The sequence below is a fragment of the Macadamia integrifolia genome, chromosome 5 (assembly GCF_013358625.1).
Source record: "Macadamia integrifolia cultivar HAES 741 chromosome 5, SCU_Mint_v3, whole genome shotgun sequence".
Classification (NCBI taxonomy): Eukaryota; Viridiplantae; Streptophyta; class Magnoliopsida; order Proteales; family Proteaceae; genus Macadamia; species Macadamia integrifolia.
Genome location: NC_056561.1, coordinates 20,374,918 through 20,398,288, shown reverse-complemented (window position 1 = coordinate 20,398,288; position 23,371 = coordinate 20,374,918). Strand labels below are relative to the sequence as shown.

The window sequence follows — 23,371 nt, the reverse complement described above, 5'->3', positions numbered from 1 at the left end:
CTAAAAATTATCACAATAATCTTCAACTCTTTCCCTCTTGTACGCAATACAACAAGTTGCATGTTTACATGGTAGCCCAGTTGCTTCCCACACTTGACAGCCACACTTCCTTGTATTCAAGTTGACCACAAACCTCGAAGCCCCATCATTCACCTCAAACTCATTGTAACACGCAGATAATGCCACACATGATCTTGATCGCTGGTAGATGACATCCAATTTCTTCTTAATATTTGGTGTCAAGCTCCCCTTATACGAACATTCTTGCTCAAACCTCTTGTGTAATTTTTTCATCAATAAAATCCATAGTTGGTCGATGAGATATAAATTTGGTTTGTCTCTATATGGTCCTATACAATTATTGAAGGACTATGTCATATTGTTGGTGATATGGTTACTCTTTGCTCTATGGTCAAATGCCCATCTGGACCATGAATTGGGAGGATTTGCACTCAACCAATCATGTGCATCCTTTCTAATGCTCTTAATCTCAGACTATGCCTCTTTAAATTCAATTTCTCTGTAAGCCCTTGATGTAGCCTAAAATAATGACTTCAACTTATCTCCTGCAAACTTGCTTCTGAAGTTGGCATACAGGTGCCTACAACAATATCCGGTATTTGAGTCAGAGAAAACCTCTCGTATTGCCTCAGTTAGACCCTATGCATCACATAAGAAAATAATGAGATCAATATGTTCAAGTAAAAACATAGTATATGAATTAAAAAAAAAACATATATATAAGTCATCAAGTGATACCTTTTGCTTATCTGACATAAATGTTAGGCATCCCATGCCATCTGAGCTAGAATGAAATGCAATATATAGGTTGTCGAGGAACCACAACCAGCTATCTTTACACTCAGATTCCACAACTGCGAATGCAAGTGGAAACAATCCATTGTTTCCGTCTACAGAAACTGCTGATAGTAGAATGCCTCCATACTTTCCCTTCAAATTACATCCATCTAGCCCAATAAATGGTCTACAACCATTGACAAACCCCACTTTACAGGCTTCATAACAAATAAAGCATCGTTTGAAAACAGGATTAGCAAACATGTTATCTCTAGAAATGAATTATAGCGTAAACACAGAACCTGGGTTTGTCTGTCTAATCATCTCTCCATACTCTGGAATTTTGGCGTATGACTTGGCATGATTACCCTCATTAGTTTCTTTGGCAATAACTCATGCCTTCCAAATTTGCCTATAACTTGGTTCAATCTTATACTCCTTCCACAATATAGCTCTTATACTTTTAGTAGAGAGCTCGGGATCTGCCTTGAGTTGTAGACCAAGTTTTTAGGCTATCCATGTTGAGATTGCATCTAGATTTCTATCTTTCCTTCTAGAGTAGGTATGCCTAGGATTAAATGACTTAATCATAAAAGTCACTTTATCTTCAATAGGGGAAGCATGAATCCTCCACTCACAACCATTCTCCACACAAACAGCAGTGACCCTAGTCCTTTCATTTTTCAATCTTAGCAACTGAAAACCCTCTTGGATTGCAAATTCTTTCAATTCATTCCTAAAGTGATCTACATCATCAAAAATCATGCCATCCTTTATCTTCACTTTGCCTTGATCATCAAACACCATTCTTGCCGTACTGACTTGTGGTGCATGGAACTCATCAGAGTCATAATCTGATAAATCATCATTAGTTACTTCATCGCCTAGTGCAACCTCCACTTCTTCTTCAGTCAGTTCCCTTTCTTCATCACTCCTACTGTCATGTTCTTCAAACCCATCATCACTTCCTAATTTCCAATTTTCGTCCTCAGAATCAGAATTACTACCATCAATTCCACTAGAAAATTCCACAACTACATCCTCCTTAACATCCTGAACATCCGAAACATCATGAACATCATGAACCTCTTCTTCTAGAATGGATTTCCCTTTACCACTCCTGCCTACATTAATACCTGAAGAACCACCCATCCAAACAGTCTTCTTTGGCAATGTATTTGTATCACCCTCTAGATCAATGACTGACACATTACCAATAGAAAAATCCTATATCTCATTTCTCTGTCTCCTTCTTGGAGTGTCTCTACCAAAAACTTTCAATGGATAGTCATCAATTGTCACATTGGAAGAAACACTGTAAATTACCCTAACATTTGATACATAGACTTTGATGATCCTCGCCTCTTCAAATATAGAGAACACTTGCATTAGAGACTCATCATTCCATATATCAATCTTCTCTGTATCACCTGTAAGTACAGCTTGACTAGAAAACTTGATAGACATCCCATATGGGATGTGGCCCAGTATTGTACTATAAACATCACACAAGAAGTCAAAGTATCCATATTTTTCTCTATCAATTAGCTTATGATCAATCGTCCCTTCATAATGGTAATACATCGTAAACAGCTCCATCCTACAAATGAAAACTAAGAAATGAATAGTAAAAATCATAAGTAAGACCATAAGCAAAAGTAAGCATAAAAGGAACCGATATCAATAGAAAGTTAAAATAAAAAAATAAACAACAGTGAACCAGATTATAAAGAATAAAGAACCCAAAGGTGCCACCCCACCTAGAGCTTCATCTCTACTGATGTTTGAGATGCACCCCCTTTAAAAAAAAAAAAAAAAAAAAAAAAAAAAGAATCATTCATGTATATGACACATTATCAAGAAATGGGTATTAAATGAATTTGCAATGTCTCATGGAAGAAGATAAACTCTCCACCAATAATATAAAATGAGTTGGTTCCATTTAGGGTCCCCCATTCATCAACTACATTTGTGGGCTGTCTACTCAATTCACTCAAGATGGCCCCTTAAATAACCCAATGCCAACATGGTCTGTCCAGTCCAACTCTCTAACAATTTCAAATTAAATCATAGATGGGTGTGAATTGGACAATATATTGGGAAACAAGCCAAAAATAGGATATGAAAGCAAAGGATTTAGAACCATAGATTCCTTAGACCTCTGAATTTTGGAGAGCATAAATGAATTCTATAATTTTGGCAAGTTTAGGGAAACTATTAACTGAGCTCATCAAACCTATGAATCAAACTGAAACTAAGAAAATGAAAGGGAAACTGAAAACCAAAACCACAAAGGCTATTAAGGTGGACCTTAGATTACACTGCTTTCTTTCCACTCTTAACTATGTCACTGTCATGCCAATGCCAGTCCACATGACCAGCACACCCCAATTCAATCAATCACACTCAAATGTCAAATCTTTAAGTATCCACCATTGAGATTGAAGCTTCAACATATCATAGTAATTGACCATGTTCCAAAGATTTTGACCAGACATCATGATGTTGTGACAAATTAGACATGTTGAACTGGAAACCTTGACCATTTTGCCAAACACAATTGCTTTTATGCTATTTTGAAAAATTTTCCAAGTTTGAAAGCATAAAGATTAATGTTTCAACCTAGTTAACTTTGAATCCATGTGACTATCTAAATTGTAATATTATGCATGTGCTAGCAAATCCTAAGATGTAGGCAATACACTATATATGATCATCTAACATTTCTAATGACAATATCAAACCCCATACTCACCTTAGGAAACACAAATTCACTAAAACTCATACAGATTCCCAGATTTCAGATAAATACCATAAAACCCATGTTGCAAAGCCAACTAGAATGATCCAAGGCATAATTCAACTAAAGCGTTGAAAGAATTCCACATCAAGATACGAGACACAACAAAATTAAACCATAAAAGTGAAATGAAGGAAGGAAGGAAGGAAGGACCATAACAGAGGCCGTAGAGGAGCCGATTAGCATAAGCACTCAACCAAACAATTCTAAACCCTAAAAAACCAAAGAAACAAACATTCTCTTGAACTTTTTCCCAATACTCCGTCTGACCTGGTAGAACTTCAGTCTCGAAACTAAAGCTGCAACTCCAACGAAGAAACATAGATTTACTCTCCGCGATGTCCTGCTGGTCGCCTTGATGTCCTGCGGGTCGTCGCGAGGTCCTTCGGGTCGCCACAAGGTCGCTGTCGTTCGTCGCTGATGCTGCCACCGCTACTATGAACGATCGTCGGTGGTTCAATAGCGACGATTTGAGATGGTAAATTAGGTCTTCGAATTGGGTCGAAAACCTATCGATTTGGGTAAATAACTATTACCTTTTGGTAAGGGTATTTTTGGTACTTTGAATTCAATAAGGGCATTTTGGTATTTAAAGTAAAATATAGTTGCTTACATCAGCAACTATGGTATATTCTTTAACGGTAACTGACGATAGGGGATCTGATGATAATTTGGTGAAACAGAGGAGGTGGTCTTAACATTATGGCATTCTCCAGGGGGTGGCGTGGTAAATTTCCCTATATTTTATACAAAAATGATCATTTTAAAATCATTTGTAAGTATTCTACCTTGATCTTTTTGTATGGAAAATTTGAAATTGGATTAGGCAAAATCAATTTCAATCTCAAATCCTGTTGTTTTTGGAGTGGGTAATCCAATGGTGTTTCTAGGGTTCAAGAAGAATCTGATTAGTCCCTAACTTATTCTCACCTACTCAAAACAAAATTTGATCAAAATTAAGGTATTTGGAATCCTCTCCAACCCTCCAACACTCATTTGATGGTTGAGAGGGTCTTACGGTACGTATAAGCCCCAAGACTCAACTGCCTGCTGGAGGGATTAGAGAGATCTAGATCCAAAACTGAGTAAATTTCAATTCCTTATTTTAAAATCCTGAATTCAATGGAGATCAATCTCATACCTGATTTTATGTTTTTAAAGTTTAATGCTAACCATATAATTTAATATCCCAGCCTCCCATGCTAGATCTAGTGAGCACCACCAATTTCTCTCAATGCTCAATTAAAGCAGTGCGACAGTTGATTCCGTGGTACAAAACTGGGTCCTGATATTTTCAGAGATATTTCACCTACCGACACTTTTTTTTTTCCCTAACTTATTCTCACCTACTCAAAACAAAATTTGATCAAAATTAAGGTATTTGGAATCCTCTCCAACCCTCCAACACTCATTTGATGGTTGAGAGGGTCTTACGGTACGTATAAGCCCCAAGACTCAACTGCCTGCTGGAGGGATTAGAGAGATCTAGATCCAAAACTGAGTAAATTTCAATTCCTTATTTTAAAATCCTGAATTCAATGGAGATCAATCTCATACCTGATTTTATGTTTTTAAAGTTTAATGCTAACCATATAATTTAATATCCCAGCCTCCCATGCTAGATCTAGTGAGCACCACCAATTTCTCTCAATGCTCAATTAAAGCAGTGCGACAGTTGATTCCGTGGTACAAAACTGGGTCCTGATATTTTCAGAGATATTTCACCTACCGACACTTTTTTTTTTTTTTTTTCCCTCTTTTGTATGCAAGGGAAGCATTGAGATACCGTTACCAAATAAAAAAAACATTGAGCTACCGACATGATTATATCATTATATGGTAAGAGAACTTTATTTATGGGGTTGTTCTCGTAAATTCATTTCTTACGAAGGTGTTCACATAAATTGGTTAGGTAACTCTCTACAAAAAAAAATTAGTATAGTTGTATAGCCAACTGTTTGTGAGTTGTTCATTTACGAAATAACATGAATATCCCTTCTACTGTAATTATTCAGTTCCGTGCAAGGTATTAAAAATTGGTATCAATCACAGCTGAAATCGATACGATACAGATCGGTATCAGTAAGGATAGGTCAAGGATTAGCTAAGGATCAAAATCGTACAGTATTCTCGGATCGGTCACGATATCGGATACGATCGGTAAATTTTTTTTTTTTTTAAATAAAAAAAATCAGAAAAATCCGGATGCAACGCTGGGTTCCGCCCCAGAATGCTAAGGCTACTACCATTATAGACTAGTGAAACCAAAGTTCAAGACCATTACGAGACTAAGCTCCAATTGACCAGCTGAGCCGTACAACCCTTGCGCTCGACCCACCTCCTTGGATGTCGGTTCTAGTCCTTCCGTCAATGGGTCATCAGCCATCATCACAACGCCGAAGAGGGTTGGCGATTTCTGACTGTCCGCCGCTTGCGCCACCCTCACCGCGCTGGGTGTTTTTCCGCTAACGGTGTCGTGGAAGTAGAAGTTTAGCTCCATCGACTTCTCTTCTAATTTCTTCACTTTTACGCTCTTGTGCCAGTTCTTGGCTTGGCAACCACCCAATTCCATGATCTTGATCAGGAAGAAAAGGAACAACACAACATGAATAACTCTTCCCATCTCTCTCTCTCTCTCTCTCTCTCTCCAGCGAAATTCCAAAACCCTTGGAACTCCTCAAGGGTTTCATCACCTTGATCGCTGACGAGGTGGAGAAAGCCGTCCATAACTCCTCTAAATTCAAATTCAGCAACCCTCCGGAGAAGAATTCGTTCGAAACCGTAGATCGATCTCTCTCTTTCTCTTATATTTTAAGTTTTAAGAAATTATTCTTTTAATGGAAAGGGTCGGATCGGCCGATCCAGATCAATATCCGATACCCAAGACGATACCCATACCCATCTCTGGATCGGTTAGGTATTGGGATCGGTCTTAGCTGATACCGATCTGATACCGATACTTGATTCCATGGTTCCACGTATTAGTTAGGGTAAGTGATTCTGTCCATAGTAGCCCTGAACCCAAACATAGGGGGCATGTCCTCACGGTAGTTATTGCGTACTCTTTGTGCTTGTAGAGCGGGAGCCGCTCCTAGATAGGAAACCTTGTCCCATTATATAATGGAAAATGATTTTTGTGTGCGAAATATGGCCCCTGCATTCAAACACAATAGTGTACGAAATTGGCATATCGCCCCATATAAAATCACAAAACTCCATCACTATTGATGCCCACATATGTGCTCTCATTAGCCCCTGCACCGATGCAAAAGTTACACGTTTAAGTAGCAATCTCTTGCCATTATAAATGGGTAAGTGTTTCTTACAATTGAAGTGTAAGTAAGAATTTGCATGCTATACCAATGAATGTTTGAAAAATGACATCATTAATATGGGTACATATGGTTTGAATAGGAAAGAGAGAGAATGTTAATGCGAGCCCACTTTTTATCATATGAGAATATAAAAGAACATATACAAAAGCAGCAAAACAGTATTTTTTTTCCTTAATATATTCAATAACCAAAATGACATTGTCTCTACTCTTTATTGTTTAGCGTCGTTCTCATAAACATTCAACTCGAAGGATGTAATTAGGGTTTAAAAACCATAAGTAAGATCTAGATCATTATTGACATGATTGGATCAGATCGACCCTGAAATTGGCATATTCCATACATTTAGGGTTTTTTCATATGATTCAGGCAAGATAGGAGGGGTCAGGATCAATCATAATCGGCCAATTTGATTCAATTTTTAGAAGCCTCTTTATTATCCTTTAAACTTTTTTCAGTTAATGGGCGGATCATATGATTTACTAGGGCTGGGGATCAATAATTTAGGATGTGCTTGGTTGGAAAAAAAAATGAATATAAAAATAAGCTTGGAAGGCAGCAATGGCCTGTACATCTATACACAAGGGCGGGCAAAATGATCTCCCCTCCCCTTGTGAAAAAGGTGAAAATTCCACTATTGTTGATGCTTCTGCATATGAATCCACTGATCCCCACGCTTGCCTAATGACCACGTTGTTTTTTAGAGAACCCTCTTCCTATAAAAATATAAATAAAGGATTTTCTACCCAGTGTGGAGGGCACCTATAGCACCTCTTGCTCTTTGCCTACCTCCTCGGGGTAGAGAGGTCATTTTCTACCAAGGATTGATAGTGTTACTATGCCAACACTCCTAGGAATCAATCTCTCTCCTTCTCCTATGAAAAGGCATATATGCCCTTGTTTGGGAGAGGGGAGAGAAATACAAGGAGCATTGATGTAAGTCGTGCTCCTGGACAAAGAACCACTTCCCAAAATATATACAAGGGTTGGAGATCACTACATAGTTATGTTGCCACAATGTTAATGCGAGGACCAACCAAGGGAGGCGCCAGCACATATTATCATATATAGTAAGATAAGAGGTTGGCAAAAGATTTTATGTACGACCGTACGTGATGCAAACCATGCACACAACTATTGCATGAGGGATGAAGGTAAATGCTGTAGCCTTCCACTCCCATATGATGGCTGTGTGCAAGGTCATACAAAAAACTTTACATTAAAAATAATGATGAAATCAATGATAAAATTTTTATATTATTATTATTGTTATTATGTTTTATTTTCTTACTAACCAAACCCACATATTCAAGTCGAAGAGGAGACTTTTTTAGGGAGAGGAGATAGAAAGAGAAAAAATTTATTTATATAGACATAACAATCTTGATAAACAGTTAAATTATCATACATGTCATTAAGAGAACCCTCATTATGATTTAATATTTTTTAAAATATACATAAAATTACAATACTCAAAAGAAAGAAAGAAAAAATCCGTAGAGGAGATTGATTTGCAAGGTGACTTCATGGCACTATCTTGTAAATAGGAAACAACAGGTTCCTTATCATCCGATCCCAGAATTACCCGCTCGAGTGCTTGACGGACCTCAGTAAGAACCTGAAGCATAGCCGATTGAATCGCAAGCTTTCACCCACGATAAATGAATTAAAAAATGGCACCAAGACTGCAAAGACTGGCAAACAACCATGGTCACGGCAAATGTATCCAACCCCACCTTTTCCCATAACCAAAAACCAAAGAACCAAGCTATGTACTGTCACAGCTTATTTTTGTAGAGAGGACGGTTTTCCCATATCCTTAGAAAAATGCAGAAGAATCGGGCATAATCACTCTGATGACGTGGACACGAGACCACCCATTTAGAAATCTGATCGAATCTTACATGGCAGTCCAGGTCAATCCCCGGGTTTAAAATTTAAACTTGTAACGGGGTAATGGGATTATTGACCTAAGAAAAGCAAATCAAGACCACGTCACCACAAAAATAATAAATAGGTACGACGTCACAGTTCACAAGGATCTGTTTGCCCTTTATTATTTTTTATTTAGCTGTACTTCTTTTACTCAGTATTTTACATACTTAGAGGTAAGCACGGAGGTATGGATTATGGACGATCAATTATGAACACAGAGCGCTAATTAGCTTTCCCTTCTTTATTTTCTTCTCTCTCTCGATCGATCGAGAAGATAGAAAGCGGTTTACCCCCTCTTTTATCATTATCTTCTCCTTATTCCTTTCCTCTCCTCGAAGCGGGTTTCTTTAATGTAACCCTTGTCTCTTTCTCTCTCTCTCTCTCTCTCTCTCTCTGGTTCTGTCCTTGAAAAGAGCATCACATTTTCCACTTCCGAAAGGTGTTCTTCGCTTCTCGGCCCTTTTAGCTTGATTCTCAAAGGAAGAATCAGAAGGAATTGGGAGATTTCGTTCTCCAGTTTTTGGCGAAAATACGGAATCCGTTTGAGGTTTCAGGTTTTGGGGAATGAACAGCTTTGCAATTGCAGATCTCTGATGGAGTTTGGGCGGATGTGTGGCTTTTATCGGGAATGTACCGTGTATTTGGACGCGTTTCTTGGCTGTCGGCGTTGAATGCGTTTCTTTGAATTTAAAGCTAAGAAGCGGACGCAGAATTACTGAAGTGGTGTTCTTTTGGTGTTTTGTTTTCGGCTGTGACAAGCAAAAAATGATGTTAAGAAAGCCCGTTCTGTTCTTGCTTCTCGTTACTGTTTTTGCTCCTATTGTTCTCTACACCGATAGACTTGCAAGCTTTAAGAGTTTGTCCTGTGAGTTTTTTTTTTTCTCTCCCTCTCTCTCTCTTTTATAATATCACAACAATTGCGAGAGGGAAGGTTTTAATTATCGCTAATTCTGTGTATCTTCTCTGACATTTTCCACAGCTACAAATGGATTCGATGAAGATGTTTCTACTCACGTGAGTATTTTTCTTTGCCTGAGATTTCTATTTTGACTTTCCCTTTGTTTTCCTTTTTAATCCTCTGGTGGAAGTCATCAAAGTTGATTTCTAGTATTCTTCTTCAGGCTGTCGGTGGGGAGATAAGGAAATTGAATCTGCTTCCTCAGGTAAACTCCTGGTTCTAACCATCCAAGATTCAGAGATGCATGTAATGAAAGTTCCTAATCTTTATCCTTTTTATGGTTGCCTCTTCTCCATAAATTATCTAGGAGTCATCGATTAACTTGAAAGAACCGATTGGCATTCTTTATTCGGTTAACGGCAGCAGTGCTGTTTCGAATTCTGATGGATCCAGGAGAAAGCCCTCCGATCGAACTGCAGAATCCTCAAATGGTAATCTTCTGAGACAATGGACTTGGCTTTGGTTTCTGAAATAGGAAGCACCTCAAAATTGCCTCTTTTTTTGATAATTAATATCATTATTTTGATGTAAATTTTCCCTGTTTTGTTTGCTACAGGGTTGCAAATTGTTCGTTCGGGGGAGCATAAGACCAGGGTATTATCTGCGACTGATGATGGAAACCAATCGGGAAAAGGAAACCCCATCAAGCTGGTAACTGATGGACTGCAAGATGGAAATGAGAGTGGCAGCTTGCAGAATCCTCACACAGCTGGTGGAAAGGAAAGAAGAGAAGAGGTTGAGGCTACGGGGAAGGAACGCAAACCCATTTTATCTCTGCAGATGCCCAATAATGTCTTGGTGAACATGGTAAATTTTCTTCTGGTTGTTGTTTTTTTCTTCGTTGGTTGCTTTTTCCAAGTTTACACCTGGAAAGCGGAAACGTGTCTACTATGAAGAAGTATTTCATGGTTAGGTTTAATGACTTATAATATATCATTTGTTTTTATTTCCCTGGAAAACGGTCATGTATCACTGTCAACTAAATGATGGAAGAAAATAAGCATACTCCACATTTGACTATCAGTTATTTAATTTTCTACCTTGCATCTTTTGTATACATGGTCATACATAGATTGGCATGGGTGTGATTCATTCAGTGAATGCCAAATAGTTGGGTATACCCTTGGGTTGAATTGACTACTCTGAAGGTGTCATAAAATTTTGAAATCAACAGCCGAATAGCAATCAAAAGGTACTAGGGGCACATGATGTGATTCTTGTCCGGGCTTTTGTTTGCTTAATCCTCGGTTTTCTGAAACTTCCCTTGGGTCATAAACTCTTGGTGTTTAGAATTGGATTTGTTGAACACATTCCAACATCACGGAAAATATTTCACAATTACCTCCTGTGCTTATAGTAAAAATTTTGATCTCATTTGATTGCCTAGGTCAAACGAAACAAAACTCTTGCGAACTCTCTAAATGAGATTGGGTAAAAGTGCAGTTAGACCTGAGACCTGAAGTGCACATAAATTCTTCTCTTTTTTTTGGTACTAGGAAAATAAAAATAAGCAGAATTCTGGTAAAGCTTCTAACAAGGTTGATCGAGAAGAACATATGAAGACCAATAGTGTGGGACACAATGACCAGGCAGTTATACCAGATGCTCGAGTTCGGCATCTTAAAGATCAACTGATTAGGGCGAAGGTGTACCTTGGCCTGAGTGCCATTAGAAACAACCCCCATATTGTAAGGGATCTCCGGTTACGGATGAAAGAAGTTCAGCGAGTACTTGGTGATGCATCCAAGGATTCTGAATTACCACGAAAGTAAGTCTTCTTAATTTGATACATAGCTGGATCTGTGCTTGTGTGTGTGTGTGTGTTCTTTTGAGTATTGCTTTAAACGCAATGTCTTCTGGTTATATTTCTTCTGTTTATTTCTTATCTAATTACTAAATGGATTATGTTCTTGTTCGTTGTTTCTATCTAAACCATTTCTTGGGTTTAATGATCCAGTGCCTACGATAAAATGAAGGCAATGGAACAAACATTGGCCAGAGGGAAGCAAATTCAAGATGACTGTGCTGCAGTAATAAAGAAACTTCGTGCTGTACTGCACACAACAGAAGAGCAGCTCAAAGTGCACAAGAAGCAGACTGTGTTCTTGACACAGCTTGCTGCAAAGACACTCCCTAAAGGCCTTCACTGCCTTCCACTTCGACTTTCAACCGAGTACTATTCCTTGACTTCTAGCCAACAGAAATTTCCAAATGAAGAGAAACTGGAAGACCCGAGGCTGTACCACTATGCTTTGTTCTCAGACAACATATTAGCAGCAGCCGTGGTTGTAAACTCGACCATTTCTCATGCCAAGGTAAGAGTAGTAGGTAGCAGAACTTTGTATGGTTAATCAAAAGGAGTTGCAAATAAGGGTGTTTTTTTCTTTTTGGCCAGGAACCAGAAAATCACGTTTTCCACATTGTAACTGATCGGCTTAATTATGCAGCAATGAGAATGTGGTTTCTAGCTAATCCACCAGGCAGTGCTACTATCCAGGTTCAGAACATTGAAGAATTTACATGGCTAAATTCAAGCTACAGTCCAGTTCTTAAGCAACTTGGTTCTCCATCCATGATAGATTATTACTTCAGAACTCACCGTGCAAATTCTGATTCAAATTTGAAATTTCGGAATCCAAAATACCTATCCATCCTAAACCATCTTCGTTTCTACCTGCCAAACATCTTTCCAAAGCTAAACAAAGTACTGTTCTTGGATGATGATATAGTGGTGAAGAAGGACCTCTCTGCCCTTTGGTCACTGGATCTGAAAGGAAAGGTTAATGGTGCGGTTGAGACTTGTGGAGAAAGTTTCCACCGGTTCGATCGCTATCTCAACTTCTCAAATCCTCTAATATCTAAAAATTTTGATCCCCATGCTTGTGGATGGGCATATGGAATGAATATCTTTGATCTGGAGGAATGGAAGAGGCAGAACATAACAGAAGTCTACCATGGGTGGCAAAAGCTGGTAAGAAATCTATGGATTTTATGGCTCTTGTATAAAATGACTAAATTTGGACTGTTCTTTAAGAATTTTTCTGTGGATTCTTTTTCCAATAGACCTTCTAGGCACCTGATTTTTTTTTTTTTTTTTTTTTTGGGTCTCCAAAACTTAAAGTGATGTCTGATCTAAGTCTCTATTTGTTGTAAAACATCAAACTGAAAAATTGATAGGAACTCACCCAGCTTCTCATGGAAACACTTTGTTTCGTCTGACCTCCCTATCCAAATGTTTATTATTGGTAATCTCTCGAGTCTTACCGTTTGGTGCTTAAAAACTTGCATTAGTACTGGTGCATGTTTTGAATATTTGACATTAGTTTGCAAGCATGCTATTGTATGGCGTTGCCTACAAATTAGTTTTGAGTGTTCACTCATCAATAATATTCAATGTTCTCATTCGCTTAAATTTTGAAGCCCATTAATTTTTTTGCAGAATCAGGACAGGCAGCTATGGAAGCTAGGAACGCTTCCACCTGGTTTGATCACATTTTGGAGACGCATTTTTCCCCTTGACCGGTCATGGCATGTTCTTGGCCTTGGCTACGACCCAAATGTTAGCCAGAAGGATATTGAGCGAGCGGCTGTTGTACACTACAATGGAAACATGAAACCATGGCTTGAGATTGGCATGCCCAAGTACCGAAGCTACTGGACGAAATACGTTGATTATGATCAGTTATATTTGAGAGAATGCAACATCAATCCATAGTTTGATCAAATGGCTCCATTGTGGTATGCCCGGCATTTCCCACATCAGTATGATATATTGTTCTTTTGCAGATCTGTGTTACCATTGAGTTCTTTTTTAACCAAAAGCAATGCCGAGTTGTTTGATTCTTTCTGTGCACGCCTTCTGAAGAATGTAATAACTGTGTAGGCCCAGTTCATGATATCTTTTGTGTTGCCATCATTGTTACCATCACAGCAGAAGTGCACATCTATTATATTTGTACATGTCTCAACAGTTAAGAGAGTAGTGATTAAAAATTACAGTCTATTTCATCCAGTCTTGAGTTCTTGTACATCTGATAGTTAATGTTGGATTTTCCAATTTTGTTGCATTTCATTGGGGTCTTTAATCGGACTGTTCTACTTATAACAATCAAAACAGAGAATCTGTGGAAAATGTTTACAATTTCTTTGACACTAATCTAAGGCATTAGTATCATCAGTTTGAGTTCTTTGGATGCTGGTTCTGTGTAAAGCAGATTGGATTCTCAAGAGAGCCTGGTAAATTTGCTCTACCCATCACTTTTATATAGGGGACAAGATTCTCAAATAAAAGATGGAGAGGTTTCTATTGGCTAGTGGCATAAAAAGAGCGGGTGTGACTGAATGGTTACATAGATGGGTGGCGGTGGAGATAAAGGGTGCTTGCATATCTTCCCTTGGGTTCGGTGTTTTAGAGATTTTTTTTTTTTGGCTAATGAGGAACTCGAACCTGTCTGGTTTTCAGGTTCAAGTTAAACCTTGGTTATGTGGTCACATTTAACCCGCGTAATAGATCAGTTGTGGGGAGACTGTTGACACACACATCCTCTTCAAGGCAGATTAAGGCAGATTTTAAACAGGCACAGGGCCATCGGGTTTAGATCACTTGGTCCGACTGGATCAGGCAAAGGGGGGAATATACTCACAGGGGTGGAGGAGCAGGCAAAGGGGGGAATATACTCACAGGGGTGGAGGAGGAATTCCTTTTCCATGGTCATACATAAAGTTCATTATGTTCATAAGATCAGTACCATCGAAAGGATTGGACTAGGAAGGTATATAATTTCGATTTGGCAAAATTGGTCATTTTGTGGTATATGAGCTTTGTATGTAACATTTTAACGAAAAAAAAATCATGTTGAGGGGGTTTACGGCGAAAAAAGAAAAAAAAAAATGTTAAGGGAGTGGTAAGGGTAGGGTAGGGTAGGATGGGGTGATGGGACAGGCTGTGTCTTGCGGGGTGGGGCATCGTCCTAAATTTTTTTCATTGAACAAATCACTTTATTGGAGCCCGGTAGTTGGTCTTCACGTGGTGACGAGCCATTGTCTCCGTGCGAAGAGAGATGTGGGACCACCACCATTATCATCATACATTCATAATTACCCCTTCCGTTATTGGTGCTAATAAGGGGCGTGGGTCTGCTAGGCGTTTGTTGGTCTGCCTGGGCGTCTTAATTATTTCCAAAAGGGCCTTCGCCCCACCTATTTTGTTTTTCACCGAAGGTACAGAGGTTTTTAAAAAAAAAAAGTCACGGCCTGACAGGTGTCTGGGGTATTTCTTAAATCTGGAACTACCGCATGATGCGTGGGAAGTTGTGCGTGAGAGATATGATGGTTGGTTTGAGTGCCCCACTACCCTATTGTAGTAGTGTTACTTGTATGCTTGATTTGAGCGCCCAGGCCTCTTCGGTACTACCCTGTTCTTACTTGTTTACATGGTATCGGTATTGAAGGGTAAAAAGTAAAAAAGTATCGGTATAGAGTATAGAATATAGAGTATAGACAATCTACTAACGATGGATACATATCGCTAGCCACCGATACTGTGCCGATCTTGAATTGTGTTAGTGGAGGAACGGTATGTATCAATTGTAACAGAGTCAGAAACCCACCCTCTTTTTTTGGAAAATATCAGAGGTAAAATTGTTCAATATGGGTTTAATCCATGCTGATGTGTGTAGGTATCGTATGGAGGTGACCACTGAACCAATACCTGATCCGATACTGGATAAAAGTTTAAAACAATGCCTGTTTAAAAGATTGTAAATGTACTATAAATTCGACTTTTCGTAGTGATAATATATTTTTATTTAATATTAGTTACATTATTTGGGAAGATAAAACAGGATTATCAATCTTTAAAATGTAATATTTTCTCTTTTACAGGTTTTCCTTTTGAATTTTAAAAAGGTCAGAGTGATTTGTATTTTTTGGGTTAAAATAAGGTCAGTCATGTTCCTTTTATTTTTTTATTATTTTGTTTTTTTATTTAATAAAATTTGAGGGTCTTCATATTCAAGTTTAAAAAAAAAAAAATTTACCCAAAAGATCCCTGGCGACGCACCCAATTAAAGTCATTTCAACACCAAAGAATTACAGATGTTACTCAGGTCTCAGGTACTATAGCAAAGTGCCTAGTCATCACCCAGCCAGTACAAAGATAAACTCTCTCTCCGGAAAACCATCAAGCACTTAAAACAACTGGCGCTACGAAGCACAAGTCTCTTTCATTTGTGGTTTAGATGTTGGGGACATGATCCGGCACTGCGCCTGTCTCGCGGCTTCTAACATCTAAAATTTTCATGTTACAAAAGGGTTATAATTAATGAGTCTTCCGTCAACATTGCATTAAATGACGACGAACCAAGTTAATAACCCCAATAATACGTAAACCTGAATTCCAAAATTAGTCAATCACATGTCTTGACCCTTGAGTTTTCTAGACTCCTAACCATTTATCCCAAAAAAAAACTCCTTGACGATTTCACTTATGAATACTCTCAAACCATAGGTAGTAATAAAATAGTTGACGATCAACAAATTACATTTAATTGAGCATTTAATTTGTGATCCAAGGATTGAAAAGATTTAAGAATATATGTTCATGAATTAAGATACGTGTCCAGAGTTCTTCCATCCCTTAAATCACTAATTGAAATCAGATTTAGGTATTCGGGCTATTCTGTCAATATTCGATTTTTTTTTATAGAAACAAGAAAGTCAATGTAGACTCTTATTGCCTTAATCGCTCATTGTCAACCAAAGCTTTTAAAACCTGCAAGGAATTCTTCCAACGATTGATAATGATTTGGCCCAACTTTTGTGGTTCTAACATCTAAAATTTTCATGTTACAAAAGGGTTATAATTAATGAGTTTTCCGTCAACATTGCATTAAATGATGACGAACCAAGTTAATAACCCCAATAATACGTAAACCTGAATTCCAAAATTAGTCAATCACATGTCTTGACCCTTGAGTTCTCTAGACTCCTAACCATTTATCCCAAAAAAAAACTCCTTGACGATTTCACCTATGAATACTCTCAAACCATAGGTAGTAATAAAATAGTTGACGACCAACAAATTACATTTAATTGAGCATTTAATTTGTGATCCAAGGATTGAAAAGATTTAAGAATATATGTTCATGAATTAAGATATGTGTCCAGAGTTCTTCCAACCCTTAAATCACTAATTGAAATCAGATTTAGGTATTCGGGCTATTCTGTCAATATTCGATTTTTTTTTTATAGAAACAAGAGAGTCAATGTAGACTCTTATTGCCTTATTCGCTCATTGTCCACCAAAGCTTTTAAAACCTGCAGGGAATTTTTCCAACAATAGACAATGATTTTGCCCAACTTTTATGGTTCTAACATCTAAAATTTCCATGTTACAAAAGGGTTATAATTAATGAGTCTTCTGTCTACTTTGTATTAAATGATGACGAACCAAGTTAATAACCCCAATAATACGTAAACCCGAATTCCAAAATTAGTCAATCACAGGTCTTGACCCTTGAGTTCTCTAGACTCCTAACCATTTATCCAAAAAAAAACTCCCTAACGATTTCACCTATGAATACTCTGAAACCATAGGTACCAATTACAATAGTGCAATTATTCCAATACTTAACCTTTCAATAGTCTTCCTTTTCTAATAGAAAAATTGGAGATGCAATGGAACCATCTCTGTGCCATCACCAGATCCCATTTCATTTATGCTTTTCTTTTTTCTTGCCCTTAAGGTGCTTAAAACTCCTGAACGGCTGAACCTATATCTCTTTCGATCTATAGGCTTCAAGTTGACGTGCATGACTAAATTTGGCATATGGATTAAGGGTGTTAGAAGTTAATTGAAATTGAATATTAGAATCAAAATTAATTTTTTAGAATCGAATTGAAATTAATCGGTTGGGTTTTGATTTGTCGGTTCCAAACCCCGATAAATAGAATAAAAGTGTAAATCGAATAGAAATTTGATAGAAACCGATATGGTATTGAATATGTTAAATGTAGTTTAAGCCTTTAAGGTATCCCAAAGATTTTCTACACTTCATCTTCCTCAATGCCATTACACATCGAATTCCAAACCCAAATGCAAATGGATTTACAAAAACGATATCAACCTAGATAACCAAAACTGAATACGAAGCTATAATCGAAGCAGAATAACATGCATTTGGTCTGGTTTAGAAAATTGGACGGGATAGTGTTTGATTTGGTTTTAATTTAGGGAGAATCTTATTTTAACTAATGTGGAGCACGTAGAAGTTGTAACCTTACATTTTTGTCTTTTCAAAATAACATATATTTTTTAATGAGAATATATATATATATATATAGATATATATTCACTGAAAGCATGTGAAGAGCACTCAGAACCACATGCTTCCCGAGGCGAAGGTCCCTTGCCAACTCTGTTACCCCCTTGGGGTTGAGAATAAATCTTATTATTTCATATAAATACTACATAGAAAACTTTCAAATTTTTAGAAAACATTTTTTAACTTCTACATTAAATAACTTTTGAGAATAAAACAGGGAACAATTAGACAAAGAAAAAGTTTTCCTTAGCCGAGTGGTGAATTCACCATGTGGATCCAAGAGACTAGACCCCGCCCGCGAAGACCCTACCCCCCGAGGTGAATGGATTCTCAATTATCGTGGGTGCAGGGAAACTCGATCCCTTAGATAAATGTTAATTAAAACTCATTCGATATGGTAATTCAGTACAATTTTAGTATCGATTTTCGATATCAGTACCGAATTGACACCCTTAGATTTAATGCTTTAATCACCACAACCCCTAACTTTGAGCAGATTAGATGGTGAATGGAGGGAGTATGTCTAATTTTTTAAAAAGAAAAATGTAACTATGGAGTAACTGTGGAACCATTTTGATGGAACTGTAGAACCCCTAAAATTTTTAAAAACTTCGATAGACAAGAAGCTCAACGTGGACTCTTCAATGCCAAGACTTACACGCTCATTGGCCGCCAAGCTCTTAGAATTTGTGCAAGAAAATCTACCTAAGATTAACTTCCTAAATTGCCTTCGTTTGCTTCAATTGACTACCCACAAGGGCTAAGATCGATGGATCTTCAGTCAGTTGACGCACAAGATCATGACGAACCAATTACCAACCCCAATACGTTCAAAAAAAAAAATTCCTCTTCTTCTTCTTCTAGATGGAGATACAATGGAGGCCTCACCAAGACCTTCATGTTACTCTTCTTCTTTGCTTTCTTTAGGTGCTAAACATACCTGAACCTATCTACCTATATGTTGTGGGTACATGTCTTGCATTTTGTTGCTTGTAAAGGTATGCTTATTCCGGAAGAGTCGTAAAGAATTCAAAGACTTTGAGGCTTGATATATGGATATTTTGGTAAATTTCTTTTATAGGGACTTACTATATATTTGAAGCGAGGGTTCTTTCTATGTAAGCAATTTGAGAGAGGCGGATGTGAGGATGAACGCCAATAATCCTATTCTCCATTGATAGTGAAATAGGATCTTATCTCACTATAGACTTAATCAATATTGTCGAACCACGTAAATCTTTATGTACATAACGTGATTATTGTTTGCGATTTTTATTCATTTTCTGCCTCATTTTAGGCTTCCGTTTTTACACTCTACTATTGCCTTCTGGTTGATACGTCTGACAAAATATGGCACATAGACCAGCCGGCTCTGATTCGGATTTGCAGTAGTTAGTTCTGGAAAATTACTTGGAATTGGTAGCCCATGGATTAGCGTGCAACTTAGTTGACACTGGATTAGGGCCAACCCTGAACTCATATGTGGTCCAACTAATCTGTGTCATCATTTTATTGTGCTCACGTTGGGAAGCTATGCCCATATGGCTGGAGTAACCTTTAGGCTTAGTTTGGTTGTCAAGAAATGAATAATAAAGAAAAAGAAAAATTCTTTGAGCGTTTAAACCACAAGAATGACATGATTAGGAAAAATCCCTATATACTTGAGCACTCTTCTTTGAGCATTCTACTCTCTGAGATCTCCACGTGAGTTTCAGGCACCCCCCAACCCAAATCCGGTGGCGATATGAACGTATCATAGTCCAATTCCCTCTGCTGGCTTCTTGTATTGCTTTTGCTACCATTTGATTTCCACGGCAAAGGTATGTTGTCGTGTCCTCAGTCCTCTCTAGGGCTTCAGAGCTATGCTTTTTTTTTTTTTTTTTTTTTCTCTTTGAACATTAGTAGGTTATAAAATTTGGTAGAAATATTCGTTGTCAATTTATTGATTTTATGAGATGTTTGCATAATTTTATCCATCATTTTGCTCGTTATTTTATGTACTTCATTATATAGTTTTGTAATTTCTATAATTAGGGTTGATGAAGTAAAAGGAGTTTTTTTTTTTTTAAATTCTACATGTATATATGTAACATTTGCCATCACACCCACTGTCACAACTTATCCATGTGCATATATACACTTTCCGTTCGTTGTTCCATACATGACTTGCCATAAATAGAAACTTAGGGTTTTCATTTTTAGGGTTTTGTGTACTAATAAAAATTTCCATCTACTAACCTTCTATATTTAGCGTGACTGGAGTTCTGTAGGTTTTCTTCCCACTTTAGAATAGACTTGATTACTTTTGCATACTAATAACATTCCTTATTTTTTTCCTGATAATAGATATTTATCAACATTGAACGAATTTCCAAGAGAGTCAAAGTACAACAACAGCTTAATAGCAAGAGCAGTATCAAAGCAAGAAAGAGGGGATTGAGAAAAGGCAGCGCCTGCCAAGCCAATGAATCTACAACAGAGTTGGCCTCCCTAAGAGAATGACAAAACATAAAATGAGAAGAAAGCATATGACAATCAGAGATGATATTCCCAATATGCAAAGGGCAAGACGAGCAAGGGCCTGCTAAGAAGGTTAACAATCAGTAGGTTGTCGCTCTCAATGATGACCCAATTGAAGTTCTTGTGGAGAGCTAACAGGAGAGCTTGACGAACATTCATAGCCTCATCAACCAGGGCAAATTTTTTGCCAATGCCACAAGAAAAGTCACATAGAAAGGTAGCATTGGCATCCTGACACACCACCAATACCAGAAAACCCAAGGTCCCAAGACTTTTAACACTTTTTTTTTTCGCTAAAATAATGTTAATGTTGACTTACACCATCAACATTAATCTTGAAGAAAAGGGAGTTGGGTGAGACCAAAAAACCACCTGTGTCCCCCGGCAATGGTATTGAGAACAATGAGGCACGATATTTTTAAAAGTTTCAATCGAGAGGATGATCTTGGATGGACTGAAATTCTCAAATCGAAAGATACAATTCCAATAACCCTTCTAGGTGTGCCAGAGAATGTTGCAGAAAAATGTGGTCTTGAGTAAAAGATCCCAGTTATGTGGCCTCTCAGAATCCATGATTTGTGTGGTGCAATCCGAGAGAGATACGTTGGTGATTTGAGGAAGGAACCCCACAAAAAGCCAAACCTGAAGACAATGGGACATTCCAGGAACACATGATTGGTCTTCTGCTCATTGCCAAAGCTAAGGAAACAACAATTTTTTGTGCGTCTTTTTTCTCGCTTACATATTTTAAGCTTAGATACTTTTATTTCTTAATTAGAATGTCAAATACCGAAGTCCGTACAAAGTGGGTAGACTAGGATGCCAACACCTTTTTTGGATCGTAACTTGATCTTTACTTGTTTTCAATGGTTAAACCAACTAATGAAGAGTCACTTAGAGTAATCAATGACTATCAAAATAAAAGCAACAATGCATGGATCTATGTATGGGATAGGCATTCACCAACTATGATATAAGAAGCAGAATGTTGAACAGTTAAGAAATGGTATGTAGACAAACTAAGTGTAGTAGAGATGATTATGTTAAGATGAATGTACGAGAAAATAAGAAAGGATAAAGTAAGAAACGCATGTATTAGAGCGAATTTGGGAGTTGCCCCAATCCATGATAAGCTTTTAAAAAATAGTTTGAGGTGGTATGGTCATGTCCAAAGGAGGCATGTAGATGCCCTTGTAAGGAGAAGTGATCTGATCCAGATTGAGGGATCTAAAGAACTAGGTGCAAGAAAAAAATAACCACATGAGAAGTTGTGAAGAAGGATATGCTCAGTTTAAGCCTTGTTTCAAGTATGGCCTCGAATAGAACGGATTGGAGAGCTACGATCCATGCAGTAAACCCCACTAGCTCTATTCTATTTCGTTGCTGTTTTTGTCTTTCGCTTCCCCTAGCTTTTTCCTTTTCTCTTCTTTGTCCTTGATTGCTTGGATCCATGTAGCCGACCCCATTAAGTTGGGATAAGGGCATAAGGCTTTATTGTTGTTATCGTCGTTATTGTTGTTGTAATGCATGGATCCTAAATCCCTAAATAGTAGGTGGTGACTCCAACTCCAAATCTCTTCCTTAAAGGAGACCCCCTCCTTTTTTTTTCTCCCCTCATCTAACGAGGGAAATCAAGGACCCATGTTCTCACAATTGTAGAAATCCTCTTCAATCCAAAGTTCTAAGCAATGGGGATGCGCCTCTGGTGCAATCGTGGTTGTCAATCAATGGATTGGCATTGGCATAAGATCAGAATGTCAAGGTATCGAATTCCCTTAGCATCCGATAATATTAGCTACCCCCGCCCTTGAGGCTCCCAATCCCTCTGTGGGCAACCATAGTGGTGCACACACCTAGCACCCAAAAAAGATAGGACATCTTTGGGGAAATGGGCTGATGCACGAATGTGATGTAAAATTCGTTCTTCTAAATTTTTTTATCTTAACCGTTTGTTGGAAGTGGGAGGCAATCTCATGTGCATGTTAGAATTGGTCTATTTAACTCATTTCAAAGATGTGAGGTAACAACAAATACCTTAGAGCACGCAATTGGTAAGATTGTGTTAAGTGCTTACCAAAATCACTTGATGGAGCAGCGGATCCTATCTCCTATGCGTGAGGCTGCGAGGAACCATTCCTTGCGAGATACGGCTTTATGTGAGAGCCTATCTGAAAGCTCTGCAGATGATAGACTTACTTATTCATTGACTGCCAAGCTCTTAGAATATGTGCATGAAAATCTACTAAAGATTAACTACATATGCCTGGCCCAACTTGGGCTTTGAACATCTATAATATCCTTGTTTGCTCCAATTGAATAATCACAAGGGCTAAGATAAGTCTTTAGTTAGCCCGGTCTGGCACTAATTTAGGCACAAAATCGATTGTAGTGAGGCAGTGAGCGATAGGGAGGATCCAACAGCTAGGATAGATGTCGAGGCACTCCCAACCATTGGATCCTCACTGTCACTCACTGATTACAGTAGAGGATTTGACCTCCTAAGTTAGGGTCAGAAATCTTCACTCCTGACCTTTTCCCCTCTTTAAGGCCAAATTTACACTTCTATATATATTCTTCTTCTTCTTCTAGAGAAATTGGAGATACAATGGAACCATATCTCTGTCCCACGTCCCACCCCAACATCCCAGCATTTTTCTTTTCTTTCTTTCTTTCTTTCTTTCTTTCTTTCTTTCTTTTTTTT

At 37.9% G+C, this 23,371-nt stretch overlaps 1 protein-coding gene across 1 annotated transcript; it reads left to right on the top strand.

The window, feature by feature from the left end:
• The first annotated feature begins 9,037 nt into the window (after positions 1-9,037).
• LOC122079751 (probable galacturonosyltransferase 4) lies at positions 9,038-13,838 on the top strand. Its single transcript, XM_042646461.1, has 9 exons — positions 9,038-9,733; positions 9,848-9,882; positions 9,990-10,031; positions 10,134-10,257; positions 10,383-10,633; positions 11,323-11,594; positions 11,784-12,141; positions 12,222-12,797; positions 13,266-13,838. Exons 1-9 carry the CDS (start codon positions 9,634-9,636, stop codon positions 13,539-13,541), a joined length of 2,034 nt encoding a protein of 677 aa, XP_042502395.1. The 5' UTR covers positions 9,038-9,633; the 3' UTR covers positions 13,542-13,838.
• Positions 13,839-23,371: the final 9,533 nt, after the last annotated feature.